This window comes from Cygnus olor, chromosome 18 (assembly GCF_009769625.2).
Source record: "Cygnus olor isolate bCygOlo1 chromosome 18, bCygOlo1.pri.v2, whole genome shotgun sequence".
Classification (NCBI taxonomy): Eukaryota; Metazoa; Chordata; class Aves; order Anseriformes; family Anatidae; genus Cygnus; species Cygnus olor.
In genome coordinates this window covers 11705255-11720105 of record NC_049186.1, presented here as the reverse complement: position 1 = coordinate 11720105, position 14851 = coordinate 11705255, and the positions used below count along the sequence as shown (strand labels likewise).

The window sequence follows — 14851 nt, the reverse complement described above, 5'->3', positions numbered from 1 at the left end:
GCCCTCCTCGCTGTCCCCATCCTCTGTGGAGTCCCCGGTCTGGTTTGTCGTGGTGGGGATAAGCTGCTCTGGGTTCTGCGGGGATGGATCCTGGGGCAAGGACAGCCCCGGGCACGTGGGAGCAGTGCGGGGGCTCAGAAGGGAAGAGCAGACCCCGGTGGATCCTCCCCACCCCTGTGGGAGCCCATCCCCGTAGCCTCCAGCCTGCTCCCGGGCCGGGTCCTGCTTTGTCCCCATGCCGCTGTCCCCTGCGCCCCGCAGACATGGGGAGCTTCGAGGACAGCGAGGCGCAGCAGAGCGTGTCCCACGGCGAGGCGGCCGTCATCCGAGCGCCCCGCATCGCCAGCTTCCCCCAGCCCCAGGTCACTTGGTTCCGCGACGGGAGGAAGATTTCCCCCAGCAGCCGCATGTGAGTAGCCCCTGCGGAGCCCCCATACCCCAGTACCCCCCCCCCCCCCCCGGTATCTCCCAGTATCCCCCCAGCATCCAGGGGGGCTGCTCTTTCCGTGTTCAGCCAGCAGTAAGAGCAGCTGTCTGGAACGCGTTGCACTAAAACCCGGGGAGGGACTTGGCGACTGACGGCTCCGTTTGTCATCAGGGAAATGGATGTAAAGAAAAATAAGAAAATAGGAGGGAGGAGGGTGGGCAAAGGGGGCTCGGCACATGCCGGGGCAGCACCGGTGTGAAGGAGCTGGCATGGCACACGTGTGCCAGGAATCCCTGCGGGGCCACGCTGAGTCCCAGCGCTGCCGGAGCGGCGAGCCCACTGCTGGCAGACACACGCAGCCTGTGGGAATTGAATTTGTAACCCACATTATGCAGGAATTGAACTGGGCTCCTTTCTATTTGCAAAGCAGGATTGAGGAGATAAAACTCCTTTATCTCATATTTAATGGTAAAATATATTCCCCAAACCATTTTATGTTTCCAGCAGATTAGATCATTCCATAAAAAAAAAAAAAAAAAAAGAGGAAAAAAAAAAAAAGCCCTATTAATCTGCACCATCCGATGCGCTCGGCGGCTGCTTGGCGTGGGAGGTTTGTGGGCGGCGTGGGGCTTGGTCCTGGCATGGTCCTGGGGCCACCAGCTGAGCCCTGCTCCCTCTGAGGGATGGGGACGTGCCCAGGTGCTTGTGGCAGGCTGGGGTCGCACCCGTCCCATCCGTCTGGGTGTCTCGGGTCTGCTGCAGCCGTGGGGTGGGGGAACGAGGGTCCCGGCACATCGCTGTCCCCGTTGTGCTCACGTCCCCCGTCCCACGCTCGCCCCGCAGAGCCATCACGCTGGAGAACACCCTCGTCATCCTCTCCACGGTGGCCCCGGACGCGGGGCGCTACTACGTGCAGGCGGTGAACGACAAGAACGGGGACAACAAGACGAGCCAGCCCATCACGCTCACCGTGGCCAGTGAGTGCGGGGGGCCCCGCGCCCCCCGGGCCCCGCTCCCCAGCGCCGCCTGGCTCGCGCCCAAAGTTAATTTGCAGTAAATCTCCTCGGAGGCTTCTGCTTCTGCTGACTTAACAGTTCGGCTGCCTCAAAATTTATACGGGCACCGTGGCCCGTGCCGCAGAAGCCGGCGCCGGGTGCTAATTGTATGGCCGAATGAGCCCTCCCCGCTGTCCTCGTCTCCGGCTCGGCACTGCCAGGATGCCCACGGGTGCTGGGATGGGTCCGTGCCCCGGGACGGGGTGGTGCGGTGTAGCCCCACGTGGGAGCAGCTCTGCTGTGGGTCACCCTGCCCTGCTCCTGGCCTGGCCACGGACCCCTCTTGGTCCCTGTTGCTCTGGCTCAGCCCCTGTCTGGAGGAGACCTGAGTGGCCCCAAACGTCTGGACCCCTTGCGACCCAGCCCAGGGTCCCCGCTCAGTGGTGACCCCAGCCCAGGGAAGATGTCCCGAAGTGGCCTCAGCCCTCCTGGAGCTCTCATCCCAGCTCCCCCCGCACTGTTTGCTCCGCTGCTGCTTTTACACCTTCGTGCCTGTCCCCCCTTCCCTCCCACCCTATTAATCTCCTGCTCTGTACCTCGGGCATCCCGGTGCGTAATAAACAACTTAGAGCCCATGTTTATGGATTCAGCTATATCAGCAGCTTTCAAGCCGATCACATTTTTACAACGTCTACATGAGGGTTTTTTATTGTCGCAATTATTTTGCTTTATATACTCCCTCCTCCCCGCCAGCCGGTGCTGCGCAGGGACCTGCTGCCTGTGGCGGGTGCCGGGGGGTCCTGGGGGAATTGGGGGGCTTAGGGGGAGAGCTGAGGAGGCACCTAGGGGCCAAGTGTTGGGCTGGAGCTGCTGCGGGAGAGCAGAGCCCGCGGCCCTTTGGTTCCAGCCCCCTTTGCCTCCTCCACGCCACGCGGGCGCTGACGGCTGTCGCTCTGGCCTGCTTCTCCCCAGACGTGGGTGGCCCGGCCGACCCCATCGCGCCCACCATCATTGTCCCACCCAGGAACACCAGCGTGGTGGCCGGCACCTCGGAGGTGACCATGGAGTGTGTGGCCAACGCCAGGCGAGTAGCGGCGGAGGGGAGGGGATGGGGATGGGGATGAGGATGAGGATGAGGATGAGGAGGAGGATGGGGGACCCCCCCCTCAGCTCTGCAAGCACCGGGGTGAAGCGTGAGCCCCAGGGCTGGGTGCCCCAGCTCCCCCGGTGCCATGCCGGGTTACCCTTCCCATGCTGGGTCCCGCAGGGTGGAGGGAGGTGGGGGGCTGAGTAGGGGGTCTAGAGCTGGTTCTTGACACCCTCCTGGCCCCCCCCAGGCCGCTGATCAAGCTGCACATCATCTGGAAGAAGGACGGGGTGCCCCTCTCCAGCGGCATCAGCGACTACAGCCGCCGCCTCACCATCCTCAACCCCGCGCTGGGCGACAGCGGCTACTACGAGTGCGAGGCCGTGCTGCGCAGCAGCAGCGTGCCCGCCGTGGCCGAGGGCGCCTACCTGTCCGTGCTGGGTGAGTTCCTGCCGTGGGCAGCCCGAGCCACGCGTGCAATGAGTTGGGGGGGGCCCTCAGCCCCCCGGGATGGGAAGGGGCTGCCGGGGATGGGTGAGGGGGATCCCGGCGCTAACGCCGCCCGCCTCGGCGCTTTCCCTCCGCAGAGCCCCCGCAGTTCATCAAGGAGCCGGAGAGGCACATCACGGCCGAGATGGAGAAGGTGGTGGCCATCCCGTGCCAAGCCAAAGGTGAGGAGTGTCGTGTCCCCCCCCCCCCCCCCCCCGTCACGGCCCCGTGCCCGCCGCGGCCCCATCCGTGACGCAGCCCCGGCCCTCGCAGGCGTGCCGCCCCCCCGACATGGCCTGGTACAAGGACGCGTCCCTCCTCCGCCCGGAGCAGCTGCCCCGCTTCCAGCTGCTGGCGGACGGCAGCCTGCAGATCAGCGGGCTGCTCCCCGACGACACCGGCATGTTCCAGTGCTTCGCCCGCAACGCGGCCGGCGAGGTGCAGACCACCACGTACCTGGCCGTGACCAGTAGGTGCCAGCCCCTCCTTGTGCCCCGGAGCCTGGGGTGCCTTGCGCGGGCTCTGGGTGGGATGGGACACCCCCAATGTGCTCGATGGGCACCCCCTCCAAGCAGGGACTGACCCCCCGTGTCCAGTCCAGGCACTGGGAAGGGCTTCATGGGTGGTTGCCCATCTTTTTGCCCCACAGGCATCGCCCCCAACATCACCAGGGGCCCCCAGGACAGCACGGTGATCGATGGCATGTCCGTAATCCTCAACTGCGAGACCTCGGGGGCTCCGCGCCCGGCCATCACCTGGCAGAAAGGTAAAGGGGCTGGGGGCGCGGGGGCGCGGGCAGCCCCGGGTGGTCTCTGCAAACTCATCGCCCCCGGGTTTGGTCCCTGAGCGTGCATCCAGCGGGCTTGGCTGACGGCTGGGTGCTGCGGGTGACGGGACCCCCCCCGTGCCACCCAGGGGAGCGGATCCTGGCCAGCGGCTCGGTGCAGCTCCCGCGCTTCACCCTGCTGGAGTCGGGCAGCCTGCTCGTCAGCCCCGCGCACCTCGCCGACGCCGGCACCTACACCTGCCTGGCCACCAACTCGCGTGGCGTGGACGAAGCCTCCGCCGACCTGGTGGTCTGGGGTAAGGCACCCGCATCGCCCCGCTCCGCGCGCTGCGGGACGGGCCCTGCTGGGTGCAAGCTCCCGGGATGCCAGGGATGGGCACTGCTGGCACACTGCTGGGCTGCTTGGAGGGATGCACAGACTTACTCCCACGAGGCCACGTGTGGCACTGTCCCCACTGTCACTCCCTCGGTGGCTCTGTCCCCCCACTGATGCCCGGTGGCTCACCCTGTCCCCCCACAGCACGGACACGCATCACCGACCCGCCGCAGGACCAGAGCGTCATCAAGGGGACCAAGGCCTCCATGAGCTGTGGGGTCACCCACGACCCCAGCGTGGATGTCAGGTGGGTTCCAGGGGCTGGGGACGGAGCGGGAGATGCTCGGCACCGCTCGGTGATCCTGCAGTGCCACCTGGTGCCCTGCGCACGGGGATCCCGGCGCCGGGTCCCTTGTGCTGGGGGGCTGCAGGGTGCTAGGATCCGCCCCCCCCCCCCGGGTTCCCACCCGGCACAGGTACGTCTGGGAGAAGGACGGGGCCCCGCTGGGCACGGAGAGCGGCCCCCGGCTGCGGCTGGACGAGGCGGGCACGCTGCACATCTCCCAGACCTGGTCGGGGGACATCGGCACCTACACCTGCAAGGTGCTCTCGGCTGGCGGCAACGACTCGCGCAGCGCCCACCTCCGTGTCCGGTGAGACCCCTGCCCCGCAGGTGCCCCCGTGCTCCCAGCTGTGCCCCCTCCCTAACCGCTGCGTCCCCCGCCCCGTCCAGGCAGCTCCCCCACGCCCCCGAGAGCCCCGTGGCCGCGCTGAGCCCCCTGGAGAAGCGGGCCATCAACCTGACCTGGGCCAAGCCCTTCGATGGCAACAGCCCCCTGCTCCGCTACGTCGTGGAGGTCTCCGAGAACAGTAAGGGGCTGCCCCCACCTGCCTCATCCCCGTGTTGTCCCCGTGCTGGTGGCTCTGCCGTCCCCATCCGGTGACACGGGACAAAGTCCCATCTTCATCATCACCCCGAGGCAGGCTGAGGTGGCAAGGGGGTGACGAGGGAGGGAAGGGGATGCTGCAGGGAGCCTGGGGACCACAGGACTGCTTAGCCACCGGGCAGGGGATGCGGGCACCCTGCAGGCTGGGTCCTCCCCCCGCTGCCCCCTCTCCCCTCACAGACGCTCCCTGGACCGTGCTGCTGGCCAGCGTCGACCCCGAGCTGACGTCGGTGGTGGTGCGGGGCTTGGTCCCCGCTCGCTCCTACCAGTTCCGCCTGTGCGCTGTGAACGACGTGGGCAGGAGCCAGTTCAGCAAGGACACGGAGAGGTGAGCTGCGGCGGGGGGCCGAGTTGCCCCGGGGGAGGCCAGGCGCCGACCCTTGCCTCGTGCCCCGTAGGGTGTCCCTGCCCGAGGAGCCACCCTCCGCGCCCCCCCAGAACGTCATCGCCAGCGGGCGCACCAACCAGTCCATCATGATCCAGTGGCAGCCGCCCCCTGAGAGCCACCAGAACGGTGTCCTCAAGGGCTACATCATCCGGTAGGTGCCGCGGGGGGGTGCGGGCACCCTGTCCCCAGCGTCCCCGGGGTGCTCGTGGGGATGCCGGTGGCTCTGATGGTCCCTCGTGCCCAGGTACTGCCTGGCCGGGCTGCCCGTGGGCTACCAGTTCAAGAACATCACCAACGCCGATGTCAACAACCTGCTCCTGGAGGACCTCATCATCTGGACCAACTACGAGATCGAGGTGGCGGCGTACAACAGCGCCGGCCTGGGGGTGTACAGCATGAAGGTGACCGAGTGGACGCTGCAGGGAGGTAGGCAGGGACGGGCGGGGGCTGGTGGTGGTCCCAGCGGGGCCAGGGCTTTGCTGGCCTTGCGTCATGGGGTGTGGGGCTCCTGGGGGACAGGACACGATGGAAGGGATGAGTACGGGGACCAGGCACGGGCTGCAGGGTCGTGGCACGGCTGGGGGTTGTCCTGGGACACCGTCCTGGATGCCCGGGGTCCCTCTGCCAAGGGAGGGGAGCTGGCAGAGCCGCCACCAGCCTCCCCTTTGTCCCGGCAGTCCCCACCGTGCCCCCAGGGAACGTGCAGACCGAGGCCACCAACTCCACCACCATCCGCTTCACCTGGAACCCCCCCAGCCCCCAGTTCATCAACGGCATCAACCAGGGCTACAAGGTGAGGGGGGATTCCCCCAGGACCCCCCAAAATCCGGGCAGCCTGCGGCCGGGAGCTCCGGGGCCGCCCCTCACAAAGCGGCTCAGCGTCCTCGCCGGCAACCCCAGCCATTTGATTTGATTCCAGCCTGACTGTTAAAACAATATTTACCGAGATTTAACACTTGCATGGGCTCGGAGTCTCTGTAATTAATTCCAATTTGCAATTAATTCAAATTTACATTAATTAAACTGAATTAAAACGTTGAACTTGTTTCTTAATCCACTCAAAAGAAGTTCAGGAATTTAATTGCCGCTGAATGAGATAACCAGAGCAAGTAGGATATTTAACGTTCTTATTAAATGCCACTTAGTATTTTTGATTAGTATTTTTAGGGCCTAATTAGTGTTTAATTAAGTTGCTATAGGCTACTTTGCACAATAGCAATTAAATGCCCAAACATCCGTCCTAAACGGAGTCGAGCGGGCGATTACGCGCCGTTATCGTTGGGAGTTAATCACAGAGCGTGCGCTCAGAATCGGCTCGCGCGGGTAAACACGCTCCTGTTAGGCAGCACCGAGCGCTCCCCGCACCCTTCATTGATATTCAATCCACTTTGAATAAATACGGGGCTGCTGGGGATGCTTGGGGTGGTGCGGTGGGGACGCCGGCGCCCGCTCCAACGCCTTCTTCCCGCAGCTCATCGCCTGGGAGCCGGAGCACGAGGAGGAGGCGACGGTGGTGACGGTGCGGCCCAACTTCCAGGACAGCGTCCACGTGGGCTACGTGGCGGGGCTGAAGAAGTTCGCCGAGTACTTGACGTCGGTGCTGTGCTTCACCACGCCGGGGGACGGCCCGCGCAGCCCGCCCCAGCTGGTGCGCACCCACGAGGACGGTACGGGGAGGCTCCGCGCACCCCGCGGCTCCCGGGGCGGGAGCGAGCAGCCCCGTGATGGGGATGGGGACAGGGGGGGGGGGGGGGATGGGACGTGGCACGGGGTGCCCCCGAGCCCCCTCCGTGCACGACCCGCTCGGAGGGTCCCGTGGGCTCCCTCGGGTGCGCGGCTGCGTGCTGACCCCGGGTGTCTTTGTGCAGTGCCCGGCCCCGTGGGACACCTGAGCTTCAGCGAGATCCTGGACACGTCCCTGAAGGTCAGCTGGCAGGAGCCCCTGGAGAAGAACGGCATCCTGACGGGTGAGGGTGCTGAGGGCAGAGCATGGCCCCCCCCCCGACCCCACAGCATCTCTCCCTGCACCCCGCTCAGCCCCGTGGGGTGGGCGACGGGGGGGCTGACGGCTCGGGGTGCCCTCCAGGCTACCGGATCTCATGGGAGGAGTACAACCGCACCAACACGCGGGTGACCCACTACCTGCCCAACGTCACGCTGGAGTACCGCGTCACCGGCCTCACCGCCCTCACCACCTACACCATCGAGGTGGCCGCCATGACCTCCAAGGGCCAGGGCCAGGTTTCCTCCTCCACCATCTCCTCGGGGGTGCCCCCAGGTGAGCGCAGCAGCGCGGGAGCGCTGCGGGATGTCGCCGGTGTTTGGGGCGAGCAGCCGGTGCCGACCGCCCTGCCCCGTCCCCGCAGAGCTCCCCGGTGCCCCCACCAACCTGGGCATCTCCAACATCGGTCCCCGCTCCGTCACCCTCCAGTTTCGCCCGGGCTATGATGGCAAAACCTCCATCTCCCGCTGGCAGGTGGAGGCACAGGTATGGGGTGGCTTTAGGGGATGGCACGGGGGTGCCGGGGGGCCAGCTCACCCCACTGCCGCCCTGCAGGTAGGGCAGAGTGGCGAGGCCGAAGAGTGGAGGCTCGTCCACCAGCTGGCTAACGAGCCTGACGCCCGCTCCATGGAGGTGCCCAACCTCAGCCCCTACACCTACTACAGGCGAGTGGCCGGGGCTGCGCTGTGCCGTCCTCCCCGGGGGTCCGGAGCCCTCTCGCCCCCCACCGTGACCCCCCCGCTTCTCCCCTCTCAGTTTCCGCATGCGGCAGGTGAACATCGTGGGCACCAGCCCCCCCAGCCTGCCTTCCCGGAGGATCCAGACCCTGCAAGCCCCCCCAGATGTGGCACCCGCCAACGTCACCCTGCGGACAGCCAGCGAGACCAGCCTGTGGCTGCGCTGGATGGTGAGGGGGGGCACCCTGGGGTGCTGCACCCTTGGGTGCGGTGCACATCGGGGCAGGCTGGAGGCTGGGGGGCTGAGCTGGATGGGCCTGGGGGACCAAGGGGGATGGAGCTGGGGTGGCTGTGGGACACCGGGAGTGATGGTACCTCTTTGTGCCCCCTGGGCCAGCCCCTCCTGGAGCAGGAGTACAACGGGAACCCCGACTCGGTGGGCTACCGCATCCGCTACGCGCGCTCGGACGGGCGAGGGCGGGCGGCGCTGCACGTCGTCCACGACCGCGTGGAGAGGGAGTACACCATCGAGGACCTGGAGGAGTGGACCGAGTACCGCGTGCAGGTCCAAGCCTTCAACGCCATCGGCTCGGGGCCCTGGAGCCACCTGGTGCTGGGGCGCACGCGGGAGTCAGGTACTGCCAACCCCCTGCAGTGCTGGGCGCACGCCGTGGCCAGCCCTGATGCTGACCACCGCTCCTGTCCCCCGCTCCTGTCCCCCTCCAGTGCCTTCCTCTGGTCCCAGCAACGTGTCGGCACTGGCCACCACCTCCAGCAGCATGCTGGTGCGATGGAGCGACATCCCCGAGGCGGACTGCAACGGCCTCATCCTGGGCTACAAGGTGAGCAGCTCCGGCAGCCCCGGCGCTGCGGCTCTGCCTGCCCCAGGAGCCACGGCTCGCCTGGGTTGTGCCACCTCCGAGAGCCCGTGCCGGTCCGTGCCACGCTGCTCCAGCCCGGGGGTGCTGGGGGCTGCGGTCTGGCCGTGTCATGTAGGGTCTGTTGCAGGTGATGTACAAGGAGAAGGACTCGGAGGCGCGCGCTCAGTTCTGGCTGGCGGAGGGCAACGCGTCCCGCAGCGCCCAGCTGACGGGGCTGGGCAAGTTCATGCTGTACGAGATCCGCGTGCTGGCCTTCACCAGGATCGGCGACGGCGTGCCCAGCCGGCCCCCCGTCCTCGAGAGGACGCTGGATGACGGTGGGTGCCAGCGCGCGGACGAGCAGAAAGACACGAATGGGACGAGGGGTCCCTGGGGTGCCAAAGGCCATCCCATCCCATCCCCTGGGACAATCCCTTTTCCCAGGGATGCCATTCCCAGCGGTGGGGGACAGGCCCCATTTGTGCTGTGCCCTCCCTCGTGCTCCTCACGGTGATCCCCATCTCTCCCCCTCCAGTGCCCGGCCCCCCTGTGGGGATCCTGTTCCCCGAAGTGAGGACGACCTCGGTGCAGCTCATCTGGCAGCCGCCCGCGGCACCCAACGGCATCATCCTGGGTAGGTGGGGAACTGTCCTGTCCGTGCCGCGGTGCTCTGCAGGGGGCGCAGATGTCCCGTGGGAGCAGGGATCAAGGTGCCGGGGCAGGGACCAGCTCCTGGCCATCCCCAAGCACCTCGGAGCCACCCATTGCCCCCAGGGCTGGGACGAGCCCCCCCCTGCTGCTCCCGGCGGAGCAGGGAGGGAGGAGGGATGCACAGAGAGGGGCTGACGGCGGGCACAGCCCCACGGTGCCATTCCCTTCCCCGCAGCCTACCAGCTCACCCACCGCCTCAACACCACGGTGGCCAACGCGGCGGCCGTCGAGGTGCTGGGCCCCAGCACCCGGCAGTACACGGCCACGGGCCTGCAGCCCGAGTCCACCTACCTCTTCCGCATCGCCGCGCAGACCCGCAAGGGCTGGGGCGAGGCGGCCGAAGCCCTCGTGGTGACCACGGAGAAGAGAGGTACGAGGGGTCCAGCTCTCCGTGGGGGGGGGACGCGGCGTGCCTGGGGGGTGCCCGCAGCAATCCCAGCCCCGTGCCTCTCGCAGATCGCCCGCAGCCCCCCAGCAAGCCCCTGGCACGGCAGGAGGACGTGCGTGCCCGCAGCGTGCTGCTCTCCTGGGAGCCGGGCAGCGACGGGCTCTCCCCCGTCCGCTTCTACACGGTGCAGACCCGCGAGCTGCCCGACGGCGAGTGGGCGCTGCACCCCGCCGCCGTCAGCCACAACGCCACCGCCTTCGTCGTGGACAGGTGAGGCACGGGCTGGCCTCGAGCGAGGCCGTGTCGTGATGGGGATCCCGGGAGATGGGCGCTGCTTCGGGCACTCGCCCCGTGCCTCGGTTTCCCCACCCGATGGGAAGTACTTGCACCTGGGTTGTGGTGTCCCCTGCTGCGTCCCCTCTCCTAGGGGGGGGATCTGTGGGGCTGCCCGCCTGCCTCACTGTCCCCGTCCTGCTCTGCCCCTGTGCAGGCTGAAGCCCTTCACCTCCTACAAGTTCCGCGTGAAGGCGACGAACGACATCGGGGACAGCGAGTACAGCGAGGAGTCGGAGTCGCTCACCACCCTGCAGGCGGGTCCGTGCCCAGAGGGGCCGGGGACGGTGCCGTGGCTTCCCGCGTGGGACCGGTGTCCGGTGCCCTGGGCGTCTCCGGAGCCTCACCACCTGCTTCTACCCCGCAGCCCCCGAGGAAGCCCCCACCATCCTCTCCGTCACCCCGCACACCACCACATCGGTGCTCATCCGCTGGCAGGTACTGTCCCCTGTGCCCCCCCGGGGGGTGTCACGGACCTGCCCCGTGGGAGGTGGCACCGAGGGGTGGCCGTGCCAGCCAGGTCCCTGGGGCTCTCCAAGGCTGCGGATTGGGGCTGTGCTGGCACAGACCACCCTGCAGAAGCTGGGGGCAGCAATCTCGGGGTGCCCCAGGTCCGAGCAGCCCCTCCCTGCCCTCTCCCTGCAGCCCCCAGCCGAGGACAAGATCAACGGGATCCTGCTGGGCTTCCGCCTCCGCTACCGCGAGCTGCTGTACGACAGCCTGCGCGGCTTCACCCTGCGCGGCATCGGCAACCCCGGCGCCACGTGGGCAGAGCTCACCCGTGAGTGCCTGCAGCCCCGCGGGACGCGGGGACACGTGGCTGGGGGGTGGCACGGCGGGGGGGCGGGTGCGGGGCAGCGTCCTGCATCCTGCGCTCACACCAGCGTCCTGCGCTCCACCGCCTCTGCCGGGTGCCAGCCCGGAGCCATCGAGGCCGAGCTGTGCCCCGTGGAGTTGTCAGCGACCCCTTTGTGTCACCGACCCCTTTGTGTCACCGAGTCTGTCGGTCCCTAACGCACTCGTCTGCGCTGGTGCTGGCTCGGTTCTGCTGTGCTCAGCTCCCTCTGTGCCTGCAGCACGGGTGTCCACGTGTGCGCACCTAACACGGGGGGGCTGTGTGACGTTCCTGCTGTGTCTGCACGTGCTGCCATCCTCAGACCCTGAAGGGGATGGGGTCACGGCCACTCTGGGGACAGCAGGGATGTCAGGGACAAGGGCAGCACCCAAGACCAGACCTTGCCCTGCTGCTGCTCTCAGGAGCAGTGGGTTGGTCCCATGTGGAGACCCCGCTGCCCAGACCCCACTCGTGCCACACAAAGGATGGGGCCGGGGAACAAAAAGGCTGCTCAGTGCTGTGACAGCCCCATCGGCACCCAAGGGTGACGAGCTCCTTGTGGGGTCCCCCTGGCCCACCCCGGGGTGGGCGGCTGTGCTGTGGGGGGTGCTGGGAGGAGGGAGCCCCCCCCTGCTGTGCCCCGACTAACGCTGCCTGCTCTCCCCGCGCCGTGCCGCCAGCCGTCTACGCCGTGCACAACCTCAGCGAGGTGTCCCTCACCCAGTACGAGCTGGACAGTAAGTCACCGCTCCTCGTGCCTTCCCCCCCACCCCGCTGCCACCCCCCTGTGTCTCCCCCCTCTGCCTGCCCACGCTTTGGGGTGAATCCTCGTGCCCTGTGCCTAGGGGACGCCTCCGTTCGCTCCTGCTGCTCCCCGGGGACACCCTCCTCTTCCTCAGCAAGGGGCCCCCCGGGGGTGGTGGGACCCCGCTCATCCCTTCCCTTCTCTCTCCCCCAGACCTGAGCAAGCACCGGCGCTACGAGATCCGCATGAGCGTGTACAATGCCGTGGGCGAGGGTCCCCCCAGCCCCCCCCAGGAGGTTTTTGTGGGTGAAGCGGGTGAGTCTGCCGGGGCGCTCAAATGCCCTGGTACCCCGTGCTCCCCCGTGTCACCACACAGCGGCCCCGTGGCCCCCATCCCCTCTGCACACCCCTGACGTGCCCGTGCATCCCCTACATCTGGGGGTCTCTCCCCCTCCCTGGCTGCAGCCAGGCAGTGACGCTGTCCCCTCCCTCGGCGCAGTGCCCACCGGCGCGCCGCAGAACGTGGCGGTGAAGGCGGCCACGGCCACCCAGCTGGATGTCACCTGGGAGCCACCACCTGCCGAGAGCCAGAACGGCGACATCCAGGGCTACAAGGTACTGAGCCCCGCCACCGGGCAGCTGGCACTGAGCTGGGGGCTCGGGGAAGGTGCTGGGTGCCCTGGGAAGGCGCAGGGTGCCCTGGAGTGGTGATGGGCGCCCTGGGAAGGTGCAGGGTGCCACGGGGGCATGCGGGGCTCCCTGGGGAGATGCTGTGCGGGTGCTGTTGGGGGGAGCCCCGGGAGGTGCTGGGTGCCCCGGGGGATGTCAGGGGCGCCACCGGGACGGGACGCGGGGCGCTGCGGAGCGCAGCGGGGCACCAGAGGGCGCCGTCGGCCCTCGGATGCGCCCGGTGCGGGGCTGCGGCCGCGCTCTGCAGCCCCGGGTGCTGCCACCCACCCACCCACCGCGGATCCCCGGGGTCCGTCCTGCGCTAGAAGCACAGCATCACGGAATATCCGAGTTGGGAGGGACCCCCAAGGGTCGTCGCCTCCAATTCCCGGGTCCCCAAAGGAGCACCCAAAAAATCAGCGTGTGTGTGAGCTGCAGGCAGGGCGCACGGCCGAGGTCCAGCCCAGCCTGGAGCTGGCCTCGAGGGGAGGCTGCTGCTTTCCCTCCAGCGTGCCCAGGGCCCCCAGACCCCCCAGGACAGGAGCTTAGGAGCCTGGGCAGGACTTCACGGGGTGTCCGAGCATCACAAAGGACCTGGAGGGGTGGAAAGGGGACGAACTGGGCAGGCTGCACGCTGCGCCCAGCCCTCGGCGCCTCGCCGTCCTCCTGCAGATCCACTTCTGGGAGGCCCAGCGGCAGAACGAGAGCGCGCGGGTGAAGACGCTTTTCCTGCCCGAGACCGGGGTGAAGCTGAAGAACCTGACGGGGTACACCTCCTACTGGGTCAGCATCGCCGCCTTCAACGCTGCAGGAGACGGGCCCCGCAGCCCCCCCCGTCAAGGGCCGGACGCAGCAGGCAGGTGGGGACACGGCACGGGGCCCCCCCCGCGGGGAGAGGGGCCGGCACGGTGCCGGGGGGGTCCCCATGAGCACTGAGCTGTCCCCCGTCCCCCCGCCCCGTTCCCTTGCAGCCCCCAGCGCCCCCGGCTCCATCCGTTTCAGCGAGCTGACCACCACCTCGGTGAACGTGTCCTGGGAGCCGCCGCCGCTGCCCAACGGCGTCCTGGAGGGCTACAGGCTGGTCTACGAGCCCTGCATGCCCGTGGACGGTGAGGGCACGGCGGGGGCTGCTGGGGGCGCGCGGGGGGGGCCCGGCTCAGCCTCGGTCCCTGCAGGTGTCAGTAAGATCGTGACGGTGGACGTGAAGGGGAACAGCCCGCTGTGGATGAAGGTGAAGGACCTGGCTGAGGGAGTCACGTACCGATTCCGGATCCGGGCTAAAACCTTCGCCTACGGGCCGGACATCGAAGCGAACATCACCACGGGGCCTGGGGAAGGTAGGGGGGGGCGTGAGGGATTTGGGGTGAGGGAGGAGATGTGGCTGGGGACAGCCCCCCGGTGCTGTTCCTGACCACAGGGACTGTGCGGGTCCCGTGCGGCATGTGTCCCCGTGCCACCAGCTCTGCTCTGGGTCCCCAGGTGCCCCCGGCCCCCCCGGTGAGCCCTTCATCTCCCGCTACGGCTCGGCCATCACCATCCACTGGTCGAGCGGGGACCCGGGCCAAGGCCCCATCACCAGATACGTCATTGAGGCTCGGCCTTCAGGTACCGCAGCTCCGCGTCGCCGCCAGGGGTGTGACGGTTTGGGGGAAACTGAGGCAGGGAGCACCTGGCTGCGTGGTGGGGGCCGCGTTAGGGTTTAGGACCCGGCGCTGGCCACGTGCCTGCCCCAAGGGTGCTGATAAAAGGACTGATGGAAAGGGGCCAGCGAGCTGCTGAGCCGCTCTGATCGATGCTGCTCATTTCACGGTTACGGAGGTGCTGACGTCCTCTGGGCCAGGCAAGGGGGCACCGAGGTGTCCCACAGTGGGGGGGACAGGAGCCCCCGTCCCCCAGCAAGAGCCCGCGGGCACAGCCACGCTTTCTCCTGCAACCTGCCTTAACGGCTTCTCCTGCTGCAGCCCCCAGCACCGACAACCTGATTGATGGCTAACGGGGCGTCGGTGCCGCTGCCTGCGGTCCCTGGGGAGCCGCCTCGCCCTCGGTTACGAGCAGGGAGGTGATAAATCAGCCCCGCGCCTCGCTACGGCTTTTTAATGATGCTGCAGCGAGGGCTCGGCGCCTGATGGAGCCGGGCAGATGGCAGAGGGCACGCTCCCAGCACGAGCTGGGGGAGAAAAACGGGAGAGGGGCTG

At 67.8% G+C, this 14851-nt stretch overlaps 1 protein-coding gene across 1 annotated transcript in view; it reads left to right on the top strand.

Moving 5' to 3' along the window:
* Positions 1 to 14851, top strand: part of SDK2 (sidekick cell adhesion molecule 2) — a 48323-nt gene that overhangs the window by 29108 nt on the left and 4364 nt on the right. Inside the window, 38 exon segments of the mRNA XM_040530619.1 lie at positions 262 to 409; positions 1271 to 1404; positions 2395 to 2506; positions 2760 to 2950; positions 3097 to 3194; positions 3272 to 3467; positions 3648 to 3764; positions 3914 to 4081; positions 4306 to 4408; positions 4578 to 4754; positions 4835 to 4971; positions 5229 to 5376; positions 5447 to 5587; positions 5681 to 5862; positions 6114 to 6229; positions 6908 to 7103; positions 7305 to 7403; positions 7523 to 7714; positions 7803 to 7924; positions 7994 to 8103; positions 8195 to 8345; positions 8513 to 8750; positions 8842 to 8957; positions 9124 to 9313; positions 9511 to 9609; positions 9862 to 10056; positions 10143 to 10344; positions 10565 to 10668; positions 10775 to 10845; positions 11053 to 11188; positions 11923 to 11979; positions 12201 to 12302; positions 12487 to 12602; positions 13329 to 13484; positions 13486 to 13516; positions 13628 to 13765; positions 13832 to 13993; positions 14136 to 14261. Coding sequence (XP_040386553.1) covers positions 262 to 409; positions 1271 to 1404; positions 2395 to 2506; positions 2760 to 2950; positions 3097 to 3194; positions 3272 to 3467; positions 3648 to 3764; positions 3914 to 4081; positions 4306 to 4408; positions 4578 to 4754; positions 4835 to 4971; positions 5229 to 5376; positions 5447 to 5587; positions 5681 to 5862; positions 6114 to 6229; positions 6908 to 7103; positions 7305 to 7403; positions 7523 to 7714; positions 7803 to 7924; positions 7994 to 8103; positions 8195 to 8345; positions 8513 to 8750; positions 8842 to 8957; positions 9124 to 9313; positions 9511 to 9609; positions 9862 to 10056; positions 10143 to 10344; positions 10565 to 10668; positions 10775 to 10845; positions 11053 to 11188; positions 11923 to 11979; positions 12201 to 12302; positions 12487 to 12602; positions 13329 to 13484; positions 13486 to 13516; positions 13628 to 13765; positions 13832 to 13993; positions 14136 to 14261 — 5277 coding nt within the window.